Below are 18,556 nucleotides of genomic sequence, written 5' to 3'. Positions count from 1 at the left end.
GTGTGGATATAGGTCTGAGTGTGTCTATCTGTGGGGGAGGGTGTCCAGGTAGGGGTGTGTATATGTGTACAAAGGTGCCTATGCAAATATGTGGCTTTACTCAGCATGAATGAGAACAGATTTCCCCTTCAAGGAAGGCAGGCCCATGGGATTCGGCAAGTGGGTGCCATTCAGATCTATCTCTCTGCCCAAAAGAGCAGCCAGGTTTCCCCACCTTCCCAAAGGACAGTAGCACGGGCCAGACCCAGTGCCCCACGACCAGGGCACATGGGTGATGAATGAACACACTGAACGTGGCAGGGTGCCCCCTCCCCTGGCACTCACTGCCCTCTGCATGGCCTCACTCTCTAGTCAGGCTTGGAGAAGCCAAGGAAAGGCTGGTGGGTAGACCAGGACGACGGGAAAGAGCTGGGGTCTGTCAGAGAAGGTCCCTTATCCCCGAAGAACTCTCAGCAGGGAGTCAAGCAGCTCCAACTGCCCTGGGGTTTGGAGACGCCCCTTGTAAGAACTGAAGGCACCATCCCTCAGGGAGCCAGCCCAGTCAGAGTTCCCCCTGCTGCCCCCTCACTCAAAGCGGGGTCTCTGGTTCTAAAAAAGAAAACACAGGAGCAGAGGACACCTGAATGGAGCAGCTGTGGAGCACGGGGAAGGCAAGCCTCCTTTTATTATCTTAAAATGCAAATTATTGAAGGCACTTACAATAACGAGGCAGGAGGGGTAGGGTTATGGGAGGGTGTGGGTCAGAGGAAGAGGTAAGTCAACGGGCCCTAGCCTTGCCAGGCCCAGAAGGAAAAGCTACAGGCCAGGTCTGAAGCTAGTCAGGACATCTAGCTCTACAGAAGAGAAAACTCCATCCTACCAAGGGTTAGGAGATCAGGCGCACATGGCAGCAAAGGGCACGGGCTAGCGGTCACGAGTTAGTGGTTCTTGAAGGAACACGCTTGGCAGTGAGGAAGGCCCTCAGTTCCCCTGCTGGAAGAGGTCTCGGTACATCTCGATGAGGCGGGCGGCCTCCCGCTGGCCAGAGAGTAGAGCACCATGGGTAGTGGAGTAGTACTTGCGGTGGGTGGCCTCCCCCGAGAACAGCACCTGCATGGGCTAGTGGCAGAAGGGCGAGTAAGGGCGGAGGAGCAGCAGCTGCCATCTGCCCAGAGCCCCATTCCATACTATAAGTCAGAGAGGAGAGAGCAGGTACCTGAGATGCAGGTACTGCTGCTTCCAGAGGATGAGGCGCTGCCCATGCCACCTTCCCCTGCTTCTTTCCCAAACATCCAGGCCTCTGAGCATTCTGCCCTGAGGCTGTTTAGAGTGATGCTTCTGCACTCTCAAGGGCACATTGTGCCTCTTACATAAGAACTCGGACAAGTGCTTTCACCTCCCTGGGCCTGGATTTTTCTCAACCACAAGTGGGTTTATATCACCTATTTCTGCAGGCGGCTGTAAGGGTTAAGTGACATCATGTGTCTAAAGCACTTAGAGACTGGAAGAACAAAAGCACTCAATAAAGTGAGGTGGGAATTTAACAAACCTTTGTGGAGCCCCTATTATGGTCCTGGGACTGTTCTGGACACTTGGAAGAGAAAAGGTGACCGGGCTGCTGCTTTGAGGAGCTTCCACGCTGTATGCAGACAGGAAACCCAATTACTACACAGCATCATGTGTGCTGGCATGGGTGTTAGGGTGAGGTGTGGAGGCCAGAAAAGAGGCCAACTGAGAGACAGGTTGTATAAAGTTTCCCAGAGGCCACAGTGTTCAGACTGCTTCTGGGAGGGTACTGGATGACTAGGCAGGCAGAGAGCATGAGGAAAAAGTCGGGGTCACGATTCACTGGAGCAGGCCTACTCTGGGAGATGGAAAGCATTTTGGTACGGACAAAGCTCAGCCTGGAGGAAGCAGGTGTCTCTGCAGGGTCAGGATGAAGTACAAGTTCTTGCATTCCAGCCTGAACTTTATCCCAGAGCATGTCAACATGGCTGGATATCACTGGGGGGAGCCTGACACAAGGCCATGTTGAATTCAGCAGGTCTGGGTTGGGGCCTGAGCTCCTCTATTTCTAACAAGCTTCCCAGAGATGCTGCTGCTGCGGGCCCACTTTGGGTAATGAGGCTTCACCCCCTGAGCCAGGAGCTCACCACAGCTGTACTGATTCTGCCCTCTGCCCATGCTCCTCCTCCTCCTAAAAACACCTGGACCCAGGAGAAACAGCCCGTCCCAGATTCTCTAGCAAGTAGGTATAGTCAGATGACTGAGCTCTGGCCAATGAGGTGTAGGGGCACCTGTGGCTAAGAACACCTGGCTGGGCTCCAAGGACTCCCTTCTTTTGCTTGCCGGCCTTTCCTCCTTCTCCCAGCCTAGGATGCAGGCGCAATGGCTACAGTCTCAACAGCCATGCTAGGCTGCAAGGTGACCTGGAAGATGGTAGAGCCATGTGCTAATAACCCAGGCTCCTGACCCCTGTCCCCAGATTTCCTCGGCCTGAGAAAAGTAACTCTCCATCTTGTCTTGTCTAAGCCATTGTTCCTCTCAAGTGGTGGCTGTTATATGCACTGCTCCTACCCAGTACAGGTGACAAGGTAAGCTTTGCTCTTTGGGGAGGATGGTTACGGCAGTGGGGAAGAGCCTTTCTGGGGGCCTCTTTTTAAGCATTGTCCCTTTCCTCCCCTGTCCCCCACCCATTCCACCCATCACACAGCTGGGCTGGCATGAATCCTGGTGGTTGACGGAAATCTTCTTCACTGATTAAACCAAAGAACTGTGTTAAACACCATTCTCCCTATGATTTGAATATTGATTATCTGTTGGAACCCCAGGGGGGTGGCTAAAGTGCTCAGCTGCTAAGGGTTGAGTCCATCCAGAGGAGACCTGTGGCACAGACCTGGCGATGGGACTGCAAAACTGCAGCATCCTCTGGGGCACGGTTCCACCATGTCTGGGGTCACTGGGAGGCATTATCTAATATTGCACGCTTGATGGGGAAACGCCTCTTAGGAGGGGAAAAATCCATGTAACGACTTCTCTGCGATTGACTGCTATTTCTCTGTGTCTCAAACTCAAACTCACTCCCATCAAGTGGACTCCAACTGATGGCCACCCTGTGGGACAAAGTGAATCTGCCCTGGAAGTTTTCTGAGACTGTGAATCTTTACAGACAGCCTCCTCTTCCTCCTAGGGAGCAACTGGTGGGCTTGAACCACTGATCTTGCAGCTTGCAGCTCAGTGCATCTAGTTGTTATTAATCTGAGGGAGGGCCATTCCCAGAAAATGACACTGGGAAACTTCCTTGCACAGCATCGGTACGCCGACAGTACTTTCCACAACAACGGGCAGGATCTACAGCTCTCGCCCGGCGGCCACCAGCAGCACATGGCTCCTGCAACCGAGGGCCTATGATCCAATGGAGTTATGCTCCAGACGAACTGGGAAAGTGAAGTTGACAGCTCCGTGGCTAATGACTGCCAAGTTAGCCCGGCATTGGCTGGGTCCACTTTGGTAACCTCCAGAGGCAGAGGTCTCAGTGTGAGCCCATCTTTGCTTCCAGATGCTGAGTGCACAGCTGCTTCTTGGTTTCTCTTTCAGTAGAGAAGCTGTCCTCCCCCACTCACCCCTAGGTGAACACAACCCCACCCCTCACCCTGGACCAAGTGCCCCTAAGAAGTACCCACGCCACGCCCTCAAGCCGCCCGGCACCCCCACACTCACCGCGGCCTTGGAGCTCTCTGTGTACGGCAGGGGCTTGGCCAGCTTCTCCACGTCGGCCCCGCTTGAGCCCACCTGTGTGTATGAATAGGAGCCTCGGAAGTGGGGGTTGCTCCCCCAGGCCGAGCGCAGGATTCGTCGAGGTTTAGGAATATTGGGGTTCCCTGTTGGGGAGGCAGAAGAACCAAGGGAGGGGGAATAAGCAAGAGTGCATATCCATGACATCACGAAGCGGGCAGCCCAGCCCAGCCCCAGGGCACCCGGAGAGCCAGGCTGCTATGGGGCAGGACTGGGGGCACAGAGGGTGGGAGAGAGTACATAGGGAGGACAGCGTTCTAGCTGAGCACCCATTGCCCGCCTCCCTGAGCTCTCCAGAGAACTCCCCATCTGTCTGGAGCTTCCTTTTCTCCAGTTTTAAAAATCATCACAGATAATAATGTTTCCCTTTCTAACTTCAGGGCTTCTTGTGAGGTCTTTAAGGAATACCCAAACCAACCTAACCCCTTGCCTTGCAAGTCAATTCTGCCTCACAGTGATCCTATAAGGAGAGCATAGAACCGCTCCATAGGATTCCCGAAGTGCTTACATCTTGACAGAGGCCGACAGCCTCATCTTTCTCCCTTGGAGTAGCAAGTGGATTTGAACCAACTTTGCAATTAGCAGCGCAATCCTTAACCCACTACACTACCCGAGTTCCTCTATTCATGAACGTATGGATGGAACATGCTCACCTTAAATCAGGTGAACATTAAAAAACAAGCCCACCCCTTAGCAAGACGTTGACGTCTGAGCTTTGACCCCCCCAGGCTCTGGAATAAACACGGCGCCTAGCTCTTTGAAAGCTTCATGCTCCAATGGGAGCTCTGAGCTTAGCTGAATGGATGCCAGGTGGGGGCACTTCTGTGCAGACAGCCTGGAGTGAGTGAGGAGAGCTAAGAGGAACTCCAGAGTTCCTAGAGAGCCCTGTTCAAGTAGTGGGTCACACACTGGGCTGCTAACTGCTCCCTGGGAGAAAGAAGCGGCCGCCTGCACCTGTAAAACTTTCCAGTCTTGGGAACACTAGCAGGGTCGCTGTGAGTGGGAATCAACTTGATGGCAGTGGTCTGGGTGTTTGCTTAGGTCAGTGTTGCCCACAGCAGCCAATACCGGATGAGAAGGACAAGCAGACATCTAACACATTCCCCCTGATGACAGGCGACAGGACAAGAAAACTTGATAGGGGCGGGGACTGAGTCAATTCTTTTTCCCCCCTGAAAAAGGAGTGGTGGGCCAAATAAGTTTGGGAGCCTAGGGCTTAGGTAGTGCAAAGAGTTAGTTACTAGCCCTCAGCTCCTAACAGAGAGATTGGTGGTTCGATCCATTCATAGGTACCTTGGAAGAAAGTCCTGGAGAGCCGTTAAACCCCTCTGGAGCACTGCTCTGTTCTGACAGGCAGGAGACTGCAACAGCTACTGGTTTTTACCAGAGGGTGGGAGTCCCTGGCTGGAGCAAATGGTGACCCCACTCCACAACTAAGCACAAGGTGGGAAGTCTCAGTCGGCCCTGGGGGAGCTTGGAAGGAAGGGGTGCTGATGGTCTTCCAGAAAGATTAGTCACTGAGACCCCACTGCACACAGCTGGACACACATGGGTGGGGTGGCCATGGTTGGAACCGACACTAGACGTCAGCTGGTTTTCCTGGGCCGCGGAGGAGGTCCGCGGAGGAGGCAGCGGGTGCGGAAGGCGAGGGTGGTAGGGCACCCACCTGTGAACTGACGCAGCATCTCCGTGCAGATCTCGGCCACGGCCTCATCGCCACACTTCTCCATGACGAGGGCCTCCTCCCCGCAGATCCAGCCGCTCAGCACGTGGCCGTAGCGCTCGGGCGGGTAGAGGACGTCGAAGCCGCAGATCTTGCGGTACCAGAGCTCGGGCGGGTAGGTCAGGGGGCGGCTCTCTGCCTCATCCTCCCACACGAACTGTAGGCTGTTACACTCGGGGCCCCAGAAGGGTTCCTCGAATTCCAGAAAGATCTTGTCGGTGGTGCCGATGCCCAGGCGGTGGATGGCAGCCACTTTCTCGGCGGGCAGGCCTGGCCGGAAGAAGCTCGAGTACTGCCTCTTGAGCACGCCCAGTGACGTGGTGACGATCACGTGGTCCGCCGGGACCACCTCGCAGTCTTCGCACTCCACCAGCACGGGCCACTGCTCGTCCTCACCCCGCCCGTCCTCCCGGGGCTCCTCTCCTCGCTGCTGGCCCTCCCCGGGGTCATGATTGTGGTCTCCCTCCCTCCGGGGCTCGATCTCGGGGCCGCGGGGGCGGGCTGAAGCCTGGTCCCAGTGAACGCAGCGGACCGGCTTGCCCAGCTGGATGACGTGGGCGGGGATGCCCCGGGTCAGCAGCTCCACCACCCGCATGAAGCCCGAGGGGATGATGTGGTGTGCGCCTGGAATCTCGGTCCACTCTCCGAAGGCGCTCAGGGACACTTCGTCCATGCTGTGCGAACTGCTCTCACAGCTCTCCACCTGTGGGCAGAGCCAGAGGGGGCTGTGGTAAACCCCGGGGCAGGGGGCTGGGTTGGGGGAGGCAGCATGGAGCAACAAAAAGCCCCTACCCACCACCCACCCCGGACCCAGATTCCTAGGGCGCCAGTTTTCCTCCTCCTGACTCCCACCCCGCCCCTCGATAACAAGATCTACCTTCAGGTACTGCTGGATCATGGCGAGCTTCAGGCGCTTGGTGGCCTCCGGGTCGTCAGGGTCATCCCTGATGCGGTTGCGCACCTCCTCCCGGGTGAACACCCCCACGCTGTTCTGACTCTCAGCATTGACTGGTTTACCTCGCTGGAAGAACTCCTGGGTCAGGTTATAGACCTGCCAGAGAGACCCAGGGCACTGAAAACCCATGACCTCCCTCCCCCAGTCACCACTCAACTGAACAGCATCATCAACCATAGTGGGGTCACCGCACTGTCCACAGGAGGACGACTGGAATGTCCAAAGTTTGGTTGTGTGCAAATTTACCACAGTGGGGGGAGGGGGTTGCTGTCTCTCAGTTGTGTTGTGCCCCCGCTGTACTGAGGGGCATTGACAAGGTCACGTTCCCAGGGGGCTTCCAGGAAGGCCAGCTGGGCCTGTGAGGGAGGAGAGTTGGGCCCTGTGGCTCAGACCAGGGTGCAATGCTGGGTGCCCATCCAGTGTCTGCCTCCTGCCCCAGGGTGGCCCCCAGGGCCCTGTGGGAGCCTGGGTGTGCACACACTCCCCTTGCCCAAGACTCCACAGTGCGCATGCTTCCCCTGCCACTCCTGCCAGCATGTCTGCTTGACTCCTTCCCTGCAAGGACTGTCGGGAGCTGTGATCAGGCCACTGCTATTCCTTCTGAGGGACTAGTAGTATTGCTCTTTGGCCCAACATCTATGGCTGTGACTGAATCCTGGTGTGGGTCCCTTTCCAGAGCAAGCGTGGATTCCATAAGCACACATCCAGGAAACAATGTCTGTTCTGTACCCCAGCCCTGCCACCGACTGGGGGCCACCGAGTGAAAGAGGCCCAAACTACTGAGTTCCATATCCACCCCCACTCCATGCCATTCCACTCAAGGGAAAGGCCTCCACATGAGCTACAAACATGAATTAAACATGTCTCTGAAGGAGAAAAATGAGTCAAATTGTTCGTTTCCCCTCCCTCATAGTCACAAAATGTTAGGCATTTGGCCTTAACTGGAGTTCCCATCAAATTCCTCAACCAGAACCACCGCCAAAGAACTGGGCCTTCAAGTTGCTTCCTCTGCCCCCTAGCCCTCTCCCCAGGTGTTGTTTTCTACCTGTCCTCCCCCTTCCCCCCACCCCGGGGGTGATAAGTAACATGGTAGCCAGTCCTTGGCTTGCGTTGACTGAAGGCCAAAATGCCCCGCTGAAGAGTAATAAATTTCTTCCCGCAGCATGATTCAATTTGGGGGCCAACCACTAGTAAGCTTTAACTGAACATGGGTTTGTCATAAACACATAGTCCTTCGGTCCGGTGTTAACTGACACCTTCACAAGGTGGTCCAAGGGACACAGGACAGCTCTGTTAAACGGCTCATTGTAATGACGCCAATTCGCATCAAGAACTTTTAATTGAGATTTCACCTAATCCCCGCACCCCTGTGTACTAAGGATAACTACATCGGCTTTACAGGTAAGAAAGGGGAAGCTGAAGGAAGCTCAATAAGTAGCTCACTTACACTGCCGATGAATGGCAGAACTGGGATGTGACTCAAGGCAGCCTTAGAAAATGTACAGCCAGAATACTCCTTCCTTAAGAGAGGGGGTTGGGAGACTTTGGCTTGCTTTCTTTGGACATCAGGAAGGACCAATCCCAGACAAGGACATTGCGTGTGGTAAAGCATAGGGTCAGCATAAGTGAGGGAAACCCTCAGTGCAATGGCTTGATACAACCGCCCCAACAATGGGCTCCAACACACCAGTGGGCATTCCTATGGGGCGAGCAGGACCAAGCACCATGCTATTCTTTCTACAAAATGTCTCCCTAAGTTGGAGCCAGTTCAGTGGCAACTAGACAGTCTTGCACTGGAGACCCAGCTGTGTGGGACACTACTGAACAAACACATTTATTTATTAACAAATAGAATACATTCAGAAGCCATCCGCTCATTATAAAGCCACTCTCAGGGAGGGCTTCTGTGTTTTGAATCCATCCCTTTGGTATTGGCCTCTTGCACCGGTTAAGAGTCAAACAAGAAAATCTGTGTCTTCACATCATGGATCGTTATTATTGTTATTGACATGGAGATAGTTCAGCCTCCTCCTCCTCGTGATCTGAAGCTTCACCATCCAGTCTGATGATCAGTGTAATATACCTCCCCTGACCCTGGCTCACACTCTTGGCTTTCATAAACCAAAGCCGCCAACGGAAGTTGATGTATTTTTTAAGATAATCTACTTCTAAAGACATCTACGAAAATAAATCAGGGACTCTGACAGTCTTTCGCAAGAGCCAGCCATGCCTGAACTAACCTGAGAATCAGAATGTGACATCCCACAAAAGGCCAACTTGGAGAAATGGCAGTTCATGTCTGTACACGAATAATTTAGTCTCTTTGCCTCTGAGCGGCCCTGGGTCAGCACAGAACACCAGTGGATTGTGAACACAATATACCTTGTGGTCATATACACATAAGACACCAGGAATGTGTAGGTACATGTGATAGATCTCAAGTTCAGTGCTATACTCTGTTGTGCATGGGATACATCAAAGCAAATGTTCTTTCTCCTTTTCCATGGACAATACATGAAGAAACTTCATAATACAAGGGGTACACCCCCCAAAACAGAATTTTTTTCTCTTCTCCCCCCACCCCCGAAAGCTATGTAAAAATTTTTTACAAAACAACAACCTAATCACCTTCAAAGTACTCTCCATTACACTTAATGGATATGTCAAATCTGCCAATTCCTTTCTTGGAAACATTTGTCAAACTCGTCTGTGTGGATGGCTGACAGCACTTCCCTTGTTTTTTTCTTCCGCTCTTCTACATCATCAAATCACTGTCCTTTCATCTCCCTCTTCATTCATGGAAACAAAAGGAAGTCAAATGGAGCAAGGTCAGGTGAGTAAGGTGCATGGGACCAGAGAGGCATGCTGTTTTTTGCCAAAAAACTGGCACACTGAGATGGCTGTGTGAGCAGGTGCATTATCGTGGTGGCAAAACCAGTCCCCTGTCTGCCACAAATCAGGGTTGTTTTTTTTTTCTCACGCCATTATGCAATCTTTTCAGAACCTCTAAATAGAAAGCTTGATTAACAGTCTGACCTGGTGGAACAAACTCCTGCACTGTCCCTGTCACCTCAAAAAACCAACTGAGCATCGGTTGTGGTGCTTGTTGACCAGTTTACTGACCTAGCATGAAGAATCATTATATTAAAAATAACAAGCTATCAGAAGGTAGAGCCTACACATGTTACCTTGCTTGTTCAGTGAAGTTCACAGTTCACACTGAAAGATATTAAAATATTTTAAGAATTTTTAAAAAGCTGAGTGAGACAAAGATGTGTGCCATTACCAGATCTATCCAACACTGTACTGTAGATAATAGCCAAAGCAATAAGGCAAGAAAAATAGTCTAAACCTGTGCTAACACAGTATGCACTGGACACCTGTAGCAATTTAAATTTAAATTAATTAAAATTAAATATCTGGTGCCTCAGTCTCACTAGTTACATTTCAAGTGTTTAATAGACACTCATGGCTAAAAACTATTATATTGGATAGTACAGGTCTAGAACATCTCCATCATTGTAGAAAATCCTATTGGACAATGCTGGTCTGAGAATCAAAAAGGTAAAAGATAAAACTCATTTTTTGTATGGGACTATATAGACAAACTTCTAAAACATTATTAGAACATAAATTTTCTAAACGATTTACTATTAATCATGTATTATTAAAATTAAAATAGTTCAGCTAGGTAGCTAAAGTCAATATGTAAATGCCAATTATATTCTAAATATCAGAAAATAATGTTTCATTTGCAAGAATATTGAAATACACACATACCACTACTGTCCCTACTCAAGTACCTAGTGATATATTAAAAAAAGATGTTTAAGGCCTTTCCAGAGAAATATTGAATCGTGTATATCAGTAATCTCTTGCCTAGTACTTCTCTATTCATCATCTTCAGTTTATCCCCAAATTGACCTGCACCATCTTCATTTTATCCTCAAAGGTCCCAGAAATCAAGATATCGCCAGGATCACAGAAGACTAGGATCACCTGACTCCCCCAACACTGCCAGGATACTTCCAGTTCCCAACACCCTCGTGCCCAGGTGCCCAGCTCACACCTTACCTCGTTGTATAAATCGCTGAATTCCTCAACCACGTCCTTGGGGATCCTGCGGCCGTGGTTGGTAAGGTAACAGGCCACCCCATTCTTGGAGTAGAGGCTGATGCGGCCCACACTGCGCTCCCCATCAGTTGACTCTTCCAGGAGCCCATTGGCTTCTGCTAGATGATAGATGGGATTCCCATGGGAGCCATGGATCCAGGTGGCTCCCAGCTCAAAAGTGGCGTGTCCTGATGGTGACAACAACAGGCCCTTGGAGTGGCAAGAACTTCAGAGAGGGCCAGAACAATGCCTCACCTTCCTTTTCCCAGAAAGATCCTTCCACCCTCCACAGCAGCGCAGAAAAAAGACTACGTATGGTTTTTGACAGGCAACCAGGAGTTTTCCATTAAAAGCTCCCAGGGGAAGCCATATGTGGTACAAGGCACTCACTTTACACCTTAGGCCGCTGGAGAGACATGCCCAGCCAACAGCCAAGGAGAAGAGCCCTGGTTACCTGTTGGGCTGGATCCACATGGGCAGCGAGGGGAAACCAGCAGCTCCGAGAAACAAAGATGAGTATTTCTACTCCCATAAACAGTTACAGTCTTGGAAACCACCAGAGGGTCACTGTGCACAGCATCAACTCAATGGCAGTGAGTTTGGGGTTTTTTGAGACCCAAAGGTAGGACCATCCTAGACAAAGCAGTCCCAGACTAGTCGCCAAATGAAAGCAGCTGTATAGGTGAGCACAGGTGAGACTAGCAAAAGGCCTAACTAAGCCCTGCCCTAGTTGCTGACACAGAATTACAAGCAAATAAACCATAGTGTTGCAATCCACTATGTGTTGGGGATGGTCGGTTAAGTCGTAATTACTATCTGATATACAATACAGACAGCCGTACGACCTCCCCCAGAAACTAGGCATTCCTCGTTTTGTGCTTTTCCATCTGATGTCAGGCCCTAATTGTCTCATCATGATCACACATGAAGCCCCCTTCCATGAAGCTCCCGACCAGCTCTTATAGGGTCTTGCAGGTACCTGGGGCATTCCCCTCCTTGACTCCACTGGCTACCAAGTTCCAGACACACACCTGTCTGTGCTGGGAGAAAATGAATGCAACATCACGTACCCCTTCCAGGAAATGCACTCACTAGAGGAAGACATCGAATGTGATGGGAGTTCCTACAAGAGCAGGTCCCCCTGTATCTGAAAGCTCTGCTTGTCCTAAGCCTGACCATCTCCCTGACCAGATTCCTCATCCCTCCAGTGGGCATTGCAGCTGGCTGGCCCCACTGCCGGGTGTGGGAACAGACCCAGTGGCACTGTGTCATCTCACATGCCCCTTCCCACTCAGCCTCTCAGTGGCCAGATGCCCCCTGGCTGAGAAGTCTTGACCTCCTACAGTATTTCAGGTAACTTCCCCACCCTGCCCACTTTCGTCCCTATCTGATGCTTTCTGTGCAGCCTCTGCCCCGATATTCCCCAGACCTGCACAGCACATACAAGGAGGCCCCAAGCCCCACCACCTCCACTGAGCTCAGCTCCTACCACCAAGAGCTAGCACTCAGTCTTGATATTCTAATTCTCACTCAGAGCTTAATGACTGATAAAAATTTGCAGATTTCCCCTTCTGGTGAAACAGAAACAGACACACCTGGTACCAAGAGGGAAGGGCTAAAAGAATGGGACTTCGGGCTCCCCAGGGGCCAGTTGCTGAGAGTCAGGCATGATGGCTGACTGCCTGAGAGAAGACTAGGGCTGGGCCAGGTGGGGAGGGGGCGGCGCTCACCAAGTTTCACGCTCTGCACACGACCTCCGATGCGGCTGGAAGCCTCGAGCACAGTGACATCCGTGAAGCCCTGCTCCAGAAGCGCTTTGGTCGCTGCCAGGCCAGCCAAGCCAGCACCGATCACCACCACACGAGGCTGTCCCCTTCTCCGCAGGCCACGACTGAGAGGGTCATTCGCACTGTCGCCACTGGATTCACAACTTTGCATACCGTCCGCACTCGCCCTCTAGGAACCTGTGGGCAGCAGGGGAGGGGCACTGAATGCTGAGGGGGTGCCCAGCTCACTGGCCCCGCTGAAGAGATGTTCAGGACTCCCATCACAAGGCGGGGCCTGGATCCTACCTCCCAAAGTCCTGGACAAGAGCCATCTGTGAAGAGAGTGGGAAGGTTAGAGGGATGGGGGAAATGGGGGGGAGGAGACAAAAGGTAGGAAGAACACATTTGGGTACCCACCAGCAGGCAGGGCAGCTGGGAACTCCCCTTGTGCCCCTGAAACCTATCAATCCCACCCCAAACCTGCTAGACACCACCTCAGTGTTGGCTGTAGATCCCAAGACTAAGAAATGAGCAGGTCAGAGAGGGGGTGATGACCAAAGTCCAGAGGTTATAGTCCTGGTGCTGCTCACCCTCGATCCACTCAGCCTGGTGCAGCAAGCCAGCTTACACCCAACCCAGATGCTCACAAGCAGCCCCAGGCCAGCCCACAGGTGATCACACAGGTCCCAGAATGCTCACACACGGCACTGCATGCTCCGCTACTCGCTCCCTGCCGGACTCTTCCCTGGCACTCTCACTTCCTGCCACTTCTCCTCCTCTGGCTTTCTGTTGGACGCTGCAGCACTTTGGTGGGCAGGACATGTTCCATCCTCCTCCCAGAAAGTGCCACGAGGCTGGTGCCAGATGAGCCTCTGCTATTCCGGGTAGGTCTCTGGATGCTTTCTCTGACCACCCAGCCCCTCCGTCACCACAAAGTAGCAAGGAGCCAAGGACACAGTCGACGGTGAGAACCCATGGTACCAGAGACCAGACATCAAATTGACAGTTACATTAAGCCAGCTTGCTCAGAGACGCCAGGCTAGAGGAGCTGGCCAGGGAGTCAGAACCTACTCTTTTCTCCTCAGAGTGGCCAGGAGGGCTTGAGGTGTCTGGGGATCTTCCTGGGGGTTTTGGGGGGGGGAGCAGTTCACTCAGCCCTGAGCTTGTCCCTGCTCCTTCCTGGACAAGTAGTTTAGATCCTGGAGGCCTTTGCTGAAGTTTCAATGGCATGGCAAAAGCTGCAGTCTCTTCCCAGCCAGTATCTAAAAGTAGGGGAGCCGCTTTGGGTGGAAGGTGGCTGCTCAGCAGTGGTCAGGGGTGTATACAAAGCTGTCACCCACATCTAATTAAAGCTGAACATAACCTTGCCTGGACAGAACGATCCCATTTCTATGAACTCAAGAGAATTAGGACATAGCCCACCAAGTAGACATGTTAGAGAATGTTCACAGTCATATCCAGTTTGCAGAGGCTATGGACAACTGGAAGATCCAGACCCATTGGCAGGGTCCCCACATGGAGTAAGCCTCTGGTGACGCCCCTCTGCCACAGCCGAGGGCTGTGAATAGCCTTGTTATCAGACAGGCAGCACTGTGACGTCAATTACAGCAGACACAGTTATTAAAACCAATGCCTTATCGTTTGATCTCCCTCTTGACCCATTTTAAAGTTGTTTCAGGTTTTAATATTTCCTGCTTTCTCTTCGCATGAGGTTTTTCTATGTTTTGTCTTGTTGTTGTTATTGGGTTGTTGTTTGTTTACTGTGTGTGGTTTTGCATGATTTGTGTTTTATTTTGTGTGGGGCGTTTTTGTCTATGAAAACCAGGATAGTACACTGGTGCAGATAGGAGCTGGAGGCACAGAGAATCCAGAGCGGATGATCTCTTCAGGACCAGGGGTGCGATAATGGAAGGGTAGAGGGTGAGTGGGTTGGAAAGAGGGAACCAATTACAAGGATCTACATGTGACCTCCTCCCTGGGGGACAGACAACAGAAAAGGAGGTGAAGGGAGACTTCGGACAGGGCAAGATATGACAAAATAATAATTTATAAATTATCAAGGGCTCATGAGGAGGGGGGAACAGGGAAGGAGGGGGGGGAAGAGGACCTGATGCCAAGGGCTTAAGTGGAGAGCAAATGCTTTGAAAATGATGAGGGCAATGAATGTACAGATGTGCTTTACATAATTGATGTATGTATAGATTGTGATGAGTTGTATGAGCCCCTAATAAAATATTTTTTAAAAAAAAGAAATCGAGGATAGGTAGATCTATAGAGACCATAATTGGACGGGGGCACGGTAAAGGAGGATGAGGAGCTAACAGCAATGAGTATTAGACAAAAATGTTCTGGAACTGACTGTGGTGATGACTGCACAAATCTTCTTAATATGATTGAATGATTATATGATATGTGAAGTATATGTCAATAAAACTATATAAAAAGAATGTTCACAACAGTTTTATTCAATGATAGCCCAAACTGGAAACAACCAAAATGCCCATCAACATGAAGATCAATAAATAGGGTATGCTATTGATAGTATATACGTATGTAATGTATGTGTGTGTGTACACAGTGGATTTAAATATATACATATATACATTTAACTCCACTGCCACTGAGTCAATTCCAACTCATAGTGACCCTATGTAGGATTCCAAAACTGTAAATATTTAGTGAATCAGACAGTCTCAACTTGCTCCCAGAGTATGGACTGGTGGGTTCAAACCACCAGCCTTGAAGCTAGCAGCCAGGTGCTATCAGGGCTCCTTATTTACATAAGGCTCTTCCACAACAACAAGGACTGATGTACTCTGAGGTGTTATATTGAGCAAAAGAAACCCGGTGTATGGCTCCATTTACATGACGTTCTTAAGAGGCCACAAGACAAGTCCTTGATGATAGAAGCCAAAAGAGAAGTTAAACTCTGAAGAGTCAGGAGGGAAAGTTCGAGGGTGTGGAGAATGCTCCCTATCTTGATCTGAGGGGTGGTTACCCAGCTGCGGAGAGATGAAGATTTGCTGAGCTGTACAGTTAAGATCTGTGCGATTTACGGGATTCTACGTAAGTTACACTTCTGTAAAAACGATGTCATCAGTCTTGCCTGCTTCTCTCGGGCGTGGGGGGAAGGAAAGGCAGTGTGAGAACCGCCAACGTTCAACTTCCTTGCCACAAATCCAAGTCTGACCCCGGAGCCTGGATCTGCGCCCTCTGTCACCGTCTTCTTTTCAAAAGTCGCTCGGGCTGACACACCTCCCACCTGCAACCCCTGGGCTAGCTTCTGGCGCTGCCACGGGCAAGAATAACGGCCCTGGGGTCCCACCACCTCAAAACCAGGCAAACAAGCCAAACTCTCACAGCCCTGGAGTCCAGTTGGACCCACCGTGACCAGACCCGACAGCAGGGCAGGGTAACGGGCTCCATGGCGTCTCAGAAGCAGTTAACACCCCAAAACTCGGGGTCTGGGGGGTGAGAATCGCTAGCAGCCCAGTGTTTAACCCGCTGGGCCACCGGGGCTCCTCCAGGGCTGCTGACACCCCCACCGCTGGGGCCCAGGGCGCAGGGCGGCGGCAGAAGCTCCGCGGTCTGGGTTCAGGGGCAGTGGCTCCCCGCGGAGGTTGGGCGTGGCCTCGGCTCTCCCACGGGGCGCTCTGCACCCTGCGGGGGCCTCCCTTCCAAAGGCCTGGTGTCAAGCCCTCTTCTCCCGGCTCCTCGTCCACCACCCCCCCCCCCCCCCGGCCCGTTCTCCCTCCGGTGGATTAAATGTAGAGGTGAGGATCCACCCCCTGCCTCCCCCCTTCTCCCTCCGGTGGACTAAATGTAGAGGTGAGGATGTGGCGCCTACACAGGTGGCTGGAGAAGGGAGCAGAGGGCAGGGACACGGCCCCTTGCAGCCGCCAGGGCCCCCGCCCCCGATGCACACGGCGGGTGCTGAGTCAGGTTTGTAAACACTGGCGGGCGTGCTTGGGAGGGCCCTGTGCCAACTGCACTGACGCCACCACTGCCGGGCACCCTGGGACCGACAGACAGACTGCAGACAGACAGACAGCGACGTGGCGACTCCTGTCCCGCCCCCAAGTCCCTGGCTGCAGGGGGGGTGGCTGCTCTGTCAACAGGCTGATGTCCTGGCTTCAACCCCACCCCAGAGCCCTGCCCTAAAACGACCTCTTCTATACACTGCGGTTATAGACACTCCCAAACTTCACTGGGAGAACGCCCTCTCTAAAAGCTCCCTAGGGCACAGGGTGCCACTGGATGACACAGCCCAGCTGCTCCCCCAGAATCCCCATCGCAGAACTCCCCGGGCCCTACCTCTGAAAACCCAGGCAGGGGCTGCCTGGGAAGCTGGTGCAGGGACAAGAATGCTGGCATGCCAGCCCAGTAGGAGGGTCCCCTGAACTTCCTGGCTGCCTGGAGTCCCAGTATTCTGCCAGCTGGTCCTCACTACAGGACAGCAACAGTTAAACAGGGCCCTCTGTGGATGTCACAAGACTCGTGTTTTCCAAAACCTCGGGAGTGATGATAAATGGTAAAGCTAACTTTGCAACAGAAAAGTGGGTGAAGGAAGACAGAGGTAGGTGTAAGACATGGGGGGGGGGGGAATTACAAATCATCAAGGGTTCATAAAGAAGGGAGAGTGGAGAAGGGGGGAATATGAGGAGCTGATATCAAGGGCTCAAGTAGAAAATGGTTTGAACATGATGATGGTAACATAGATACAAATGTGCTTGACAGAATGGATGGATGTATGGATTGTGATAAGATCTGTAAGAGCCCCCAATAAAATGATTCATAAAAAATATATATAAAGCTAAATTTGGTAACAGAGTTCAGGAGTGGCTTGTGGCAAACACAGACAGGTGAGGTGGCTTGTCTCTAGGACAAACACAGGGAGGACCCCCAACTTCTAGTGTAATGTCTCAAAGACCCAGGGCACACGCAGCCATGGACACACGGAGGTGCAGCAGATAAGCAAGGGTAGCATCAGGCACCTGTACCCCATATCCTCAGAGGAGCTACAGCTAGTCGCAGTGTGTCCCTGCACTGGCTTTGTCCAGATGGGCCCTGTCAATCCCTGGTATCCCCAAGAAGCTAGAGAAGTCCCCATGGCCCACCAAGAACAGAGAGAAGAGGCATCTGCCCCCAGCCCCCATCTCAGCCCAGGAAGCCAGCACAAGGTGGGGGGTGGGGTTGAGAGAACCACCTCCAGAACCTAGCTACTGTGGGCTAGGGGCCAGCTACCTGCTGACGTGGATTGGTTGACACTGCTATCTCCAGGTGCATCTCTGGTGGTAGAATGGTTACCTGTTGGGCTGCGATCCACATGGTCGACAGTTCAAAACCACCTTCAGCTCTGTTAAAGAGAGACTGGGCTTTCTACTCCCGTAAACAGTAACAGTCTCAGAAACCCACAAGGGGTCACTATGAGTCAGTATTGATCAATGGCAGTGAGTGAAGAATCTGGAGGTGGAAGGAGGGAGTGGATGAAGAGAGGGGCGGTCAAGGTGGCAGCAACTTGGTTTCTGTTGGTTTGTGGCATCTTTTACTTTCCCTTTAGGATTATTTGATTTTTTTTTTTAATGAGAAAACACTGATAGCGGAAGAAGAAATACTTGGCTCTCCTCAGGGCCCTGCCTGTCCTTCTCTTGCCTTCGAAAAGAAAGAAATAACATCCGCTCCTTGATCTGTATGCACAGGAAAAACAGAACACCCTGTACTCTTTGAGCAGATAAAGGAAAAAAGAAAATGCTGGCTCAGCCAGGCAGGGGCGGGCGCTGAGGGCAGCAGACACTAGCCTTCTTGGCAAAATGGGAGGGGGGTTCTGGGGCTCCCTGCCCAGTGCCTGTGCCAGGGCCCACTTGCTCCTGCCTCCCATGTCCCCTAGCAGGTCATGCCTGGTAGCGTCAGGAAATCAGGCCAGCAGCATGAGTGCCCCCCACACCCAGATTCAAAATGCCCCCCACACCACTGCTCCCCACTTCCCTGGCCTGCAGACCACTATCTCCCCCTGCTGCCCAGAGCCAGCACTGCCCTGACAGAGCCTGCCAAGAAGTCAAAACAGAAGGAGGAACTCAGCAGGGGAAGGAAAGAGGCCAGGGAGGGAAGATGGGGCCCTGTCCCACGCGGCAGGGCGGCTGCCAAGGATGGATGGCTGAGGGCTGCAGAGGGCACGAACAGGCAAGCTTTGTGTTGGCTGCCATCTCGGCACTCTGCCCGCCACCA

The 18,556-nt window shown here is 52.2% G+C and overlaps 1 protein-coding gene across 3 annotated transcripts in view; it reads right to left on the bottom strand.

Annotated features, from left to right (window-relative positions):
* Positions 1-18,556, bottom strand: part of SMOX (spermine oxidase) — a 46,468-nt gene that overhangs the window by 8,721 nt on the left and 19,191 nt on the right. The window contains exons 2-8 of one of the 3 annotated variants that reach the window (XM_075563958.1): positions 12,296-12,529; positions 10,527-10,753; positions 6,375-6,548; positions 5,441-6,200; positions 3,700-3,860; positions 1,529-1,618; positions 635-1,098 (exon numbers count right to left, since the gene is read on the bottom strand). In XM_075563958.1, coding sequence (XP_075420073.1) covers positions 961-1,098; positions 1,529-1,618; positions 3,700-3,860; positions 5,441-6,200; positions 6,375-6,548; positions 10,527-10,753; positions 12,296-12,503 — 1,758 coding nt within the window. In that variant the 5' untranslated portion in view covers positions 12,504-12,529 and the 3' untranslated portion in view covers positions 635-960. Of the gene's footprint in view, positions 1-634; positions 1,099-1,528; positions 1,619-3,699; positions 3,861-5,440; positions 6,201-6,374; positions 6,549-10,526; positions 10,754-12,295; positions 12,530-18,556 lie in introns of those variants that run through there. The other 2 variants (XM_075563959.1, XM_075563960.1) reach the window with 2 other exon arrangements.

This window comes from Tenrec ecaudatus, chromosome 12 (assembly GCF_050624435.1).
Source record: "Tenrec ecaudatus isolate mTenEca1 chromosome 12, mTenEca1.hap1, whole genome shotgun sequence".
In the NCBI taxonomy this organism is placed as follows: domain Eukaryota; kingdom Metazoa; phylum Chordata; class Mammalia; order Afrosoricida; family Tenrecidae; genus Tenrec; species Tenrec ecaudatus.
Note: the sequence above shows the minus strand (reverse complement) of the source record. Positions and strands in the feature narration are given on the sequence as shown.